The sequence below is a fragment of the Onychostoma macrolepis genome, unplaced genomic scaffold (genome assembly GCF_012432095.1).
Source record: "Onychostoma macrolepis isolate SWU-2019 unplaced genomic scaffold, ASM1243209v1 Scaffold317, whole genome shotgun sequence".
NCBI lineage: Eukaryota > Metazoa > Chordata > Actinopteri > Cypriniformes > Cyprinidae > Onychostoma > Onychostoma macrolepis.
The window spans coordinates 1110-5038 of NW_026704839.1; the positions used below are offsets into that span (position 1 = coordinate 1110).

The 3929-nt window shown below is 29.0% G+C and overlaps 1 protein-coding gene across 1 annotated transcript; it reads right to left on the reverse strand.

The window, feature by feature from the left end:
* Positions 1–1252: 1252 nt before the first annotated feature.
* LOC131535514 (rab GTPase-activating protein 1-like) lies at positions 1253–3753 on the reverse strand. Its single transcript, XM_058768236.1, has 3 exons — positions 3643–3753; positions 3230–3296; positions 1253–1620 (listed from the first exon to the last, which is right to left on the reverse strand). The coding sequence occupies exons 1-3, from the start codon at positions 3702–3704 to the stop codon at positions 1423–1425; spliced, it is 327 nt and encodes a 108-aa protein (XP_058624219.1). The 5' UTR covers positions 3705–3753; the 3' UTR covers positions 1253–1422.
* Positions 3754–3929: the final 176 nt, after the last annotated feature.

Genomic DNA, 3929 nt, shown 5'->3' on the forward strand with positions numbered 1-3929 from the left:
TTTTATCATTATTATTATTATTGGCAAAGAAAAGGTAAAAAATAGAAAAAATAAATAATGTTATTAACGGTATTTTTCTACTCAAAATGGTTTTGGAACGGCAATAATACAGAGGAACAGGAACAGAAACTTTTAAATACCAGTTCTGTTCGGAGTGAACCAATCGAAAAAGTTTTTAAGCCCTGCTTTATGCAATTGACCAATATCGGTATGGACCAATAGTTGTTTGTTAAAATCGGTATCGGTCCAAATAAATCCTATTGGTGCATCCCTAATAAATATATATTTTATTCATTTACCACCTTTATTACATTGAACCAAGAACAAAGTACCTTAAAAAAATCTGAGAAACTTAAAATCATTATGATTATTATTATTATTAAATAAAAATATGTTATTTGTATAGCACCTTTTGTTGAAATTCTTCTTCTTATTATTATTATTATTATTATTATATTGTTAATATAGCAATAATAATAATAGTAATAATAATAATATTATTATTATTATTATTATTATAAACTTATAATAATAATAATTGTTATTATTAAATGTTTTAAAAGTATCTAATTTGTATAACACATTTAATGCATAAAATCCAGATCAAAGTACTTTCAAAAAATCAGGAAGCTTAAAAAATAAATAAATAAACATACATACATATATACATATATATATATATATATTATATTATATTATATAATATGTATATGTATATATATATATATATATATATATATATATATATATATATTTATATATATATATATATATATATATATATATATATATATATATATATATATATATATATATATATATATATATATATATATATATATATATATATATAATATATATTATTGTTATAAATAAATTAAAATACATTTTATTTGTATAGCACCTTTCATACATAATACAGCTCAAATTATTGTTAGAATGGTTAAAATTATTATTATTATTAACAACATTGTTTGAAGAACATTGAAGAACTCTAATAATAATAATTATTATTATTATTATTAAATAAATAAATAAAAACTTTATTTGTATAAAACCAGATCATAAAACTAGAATCCAGATCAAAGTATTAAAAAAATCAGAGAAACTTAAAAAATGTATTATTATTGTAATTATTATGAAATAAAAATTTAAATTTTATTTGTATAGTACCTTTCATACATCAAATACAGCTCTAAGTATTGTTAAAATTGTTAAATTTCTTCTTCTCATTATTATTGATTATATGATTAAATAAAAAATGCACTTTGTGTGTATAGAAGTTTTGGAAAATCTGAACATTTGGAGCCTGTCTAATTACAGTTGGAAGAATGTTACAGATTTTTTAAGCACAACAGCTAAATGGTACCTCTTCAAATCACTCATGGTTTAAATAACAATATTTCAGAAAAAAAATCAGCATCAGAAGAGCTCAAACAATGATTCGGAACACAGTCTGCAAACCGAGCACGTGTATGGATGAATGAATGAATGAGAATGAGAATGAGAATCTGCACCTTTGGGCGTTTCCTCATTCACGGCCTGAAACTGAGGAGTGTTGGGATTCCAGCTCCCTGTGATGATGTAAGACTTCCCATCAGAACTCTTGCCCATTGATTCCTAACAGATGGGTGGAGAGCAGATGAGGAGAGCCAAGAGAAAGAGAGCATAAAACAAAAATAAATTCAAACAATCATGACTTCACAGAAATTTTGTTTGCGGCTGTGATTCACTCATGGTGAATTAACCAACGGGGAACAGTCCCGGCCAAAAGCCTAACTGCTGATAGTTGGCTTTGTCTACAGAACTAACTGGATGGAGGACAACACTTCCAGACCCATGACAACATCACATGGGCCAAGCAAAAGCCATTTCACAACTTTGTGGTAATATGAATGTTACACAGATTCGTTTTGGAGCTACAGGCGCGTTTTAACTTCTGAAAAAGCATTTTGTTTTCTGTTTGTCCCTGTGCATCCTTGCTTGACCCTAATGCCAGCTTTCCCAGTCACTGGCCACAGAAATATATGCAAATTTCCACAAAAATTGATTGTCTGTCATTGATTCTACAAATTCTACAAAATAATCAGTGAAGGATATGCAGGGAAAAGTCTACAGATTTGGTCAGAGCCTAGAAATTAAATAAATGTATACATTATTTTGGTTGCAGACTTATTATTTGTATTTTAAAATAAAAAAATAAAATAAAAATCACTTCTTGTAAAATTAATACAAAATTTATTAAAAACAAGTTTAAACTCACAAAATTACAGTAAGTTTAAAGCTGCAGGCCTCAAAAATTTTTTCCCTCAGGGCTCAAAAAATTGTTTTTAAGAATTTTTGCCATTTTCGACAACAATTTTTACATTTCAGATGTGTTAAGTAACATTAGAAATTATTTCCACATTACACTTAATTTTTTAAATGTTAAATAACTATCATTTTCTTTTATCAGTTAAAATATGGCGCTAGTAGACAATTTTTTTTTTAAGAAACTAAAAATATTACTGTGAAATTGTTTAACTGGTTAACTTTTAGTTACTGTACCACAGAACAATACATGTAGTTTTATTGTAAAATATTGTAAAATTGATGGTTTTTGCAAAAACTATACCATATATGGTATTAATTTATGTTGAAAAACAGTAAACGTACATACCAAGAAAGTCCCAAAATATGATTACATTATATTAAGTTTTATTTTTTTCATCTTTTTTTATGAGTAATGTATATTAAAATGTTACATTTTCAGTTATTTAGTTAATTTTTAATGAATTTCCCCTGACTGTCTTTTGTCTTTATACAGTAGATTTTGGTAGTTCCAATAGATTAAATTATACGAATTAATGAAATATACGTTGTAAAACATACAGGCACCAATATACCTGAAACAGTGTCACAGTAATTTTTACAGTGGATCTCTGGCAACCACGGCTGCTGTTTTTTTTTCACTGTAATCTTTTTTTTTTTTTTTACAGAGTGGCGCTAAAAAGTTTTTGAACTCCTTTAAGACTTTCTATATTTCTACACATATTTGATCTACACTGTGATTGCTTTTCATTCAAATCTAGGATACTATAAAAGATAAAAGATATTCATTTTATAAAGTAATTTGTTTTATAAAGTGATTGATTGACTGATGAAGTAAAGGTAAGGCAGGTACTGGAGAGGGACAGATAAAAGGAGTTAATTCAAAACTAGAGATGCAGGTATGTCCTCCGTCACCTACCAGGTCAAGCAGGTGCATATCACTGTTCTTTACGTTCTTCCCTGGGCTCAAGAGCAGACCGAAACACCTGAAACACAAACATGTTCCTCACTACAACAGAACCACTGTAAAACTGCATATCCACACACCCATCTGCACGTGCAGAGCCTGAGAAAACATATATAAACAGAAAAGCACAGCTGTGCATTCAGGCAGGGTTGGCTTCAGTTCAACACAACATCAGTCATCGTAGAGAAAAACCATCCTACATGTTCTCATGGCCTGAAAGGAACACTTAAGCGCAGAAAAGACATAATTCAGCACGTGTTTATCATTAATGAATGAATTATTGGTTGTAATGGGAGACGCGAGGCTCTTCTGGATGAGGATGTCCCCTCTGTGGAGAAAGCCGTGTCGCTGAGGAAAGCACGTACCTCTCGATGGCCAGCTCTTTGTTGGACGTCTGCTGGACGTAGATCACAATCTTTTTGTCCATGCCTGGCCGCAGTTTGAAGCTCTGTCTGTCCTTGTCCTTTGATACGGCACTGTTGTGTGTGTGTGCACTACCAGTATGATTTTTAATGTTTTCTAAAGAATTATCTTCTGTTCACCAAGCCTGCATTTATTTGATCCAAAGTACAACAAAAGCAGTAATATTGTGAAATATTTTACTATTTAAAATAATTTCTTTCTATTTGAATATATTTTAAAATATAATTTA

What these genes read in the sequence shown, in the direction of transcription:
- LOC131535514 (XM_058768236.1), bottom strand. Translation starts at nt 3,704, where the DNA reads ATGGACAAAAAGATTGTGATCTACGTCCAGCAGACGTCCAACAAAGAG. An exon ending in AAAGAGCTGGCCATCGAGAG is followed by an intron (nt 3,297 to 3,642) that starts GTACGTGCTTTC and finishes TTTGTGTTTCAG; the next exon opens with GTGTTTCGGTCTGCTCTTGA. An exon ending in ATATGCACCTGCTTGACCTG is followed by an intron (nt 1,621 to 3,229) that starts GTAGGTGACGGA and finishes CCCATCTGTTAG; the next exon opens with GAATCAATGGGCAAGAGTTC.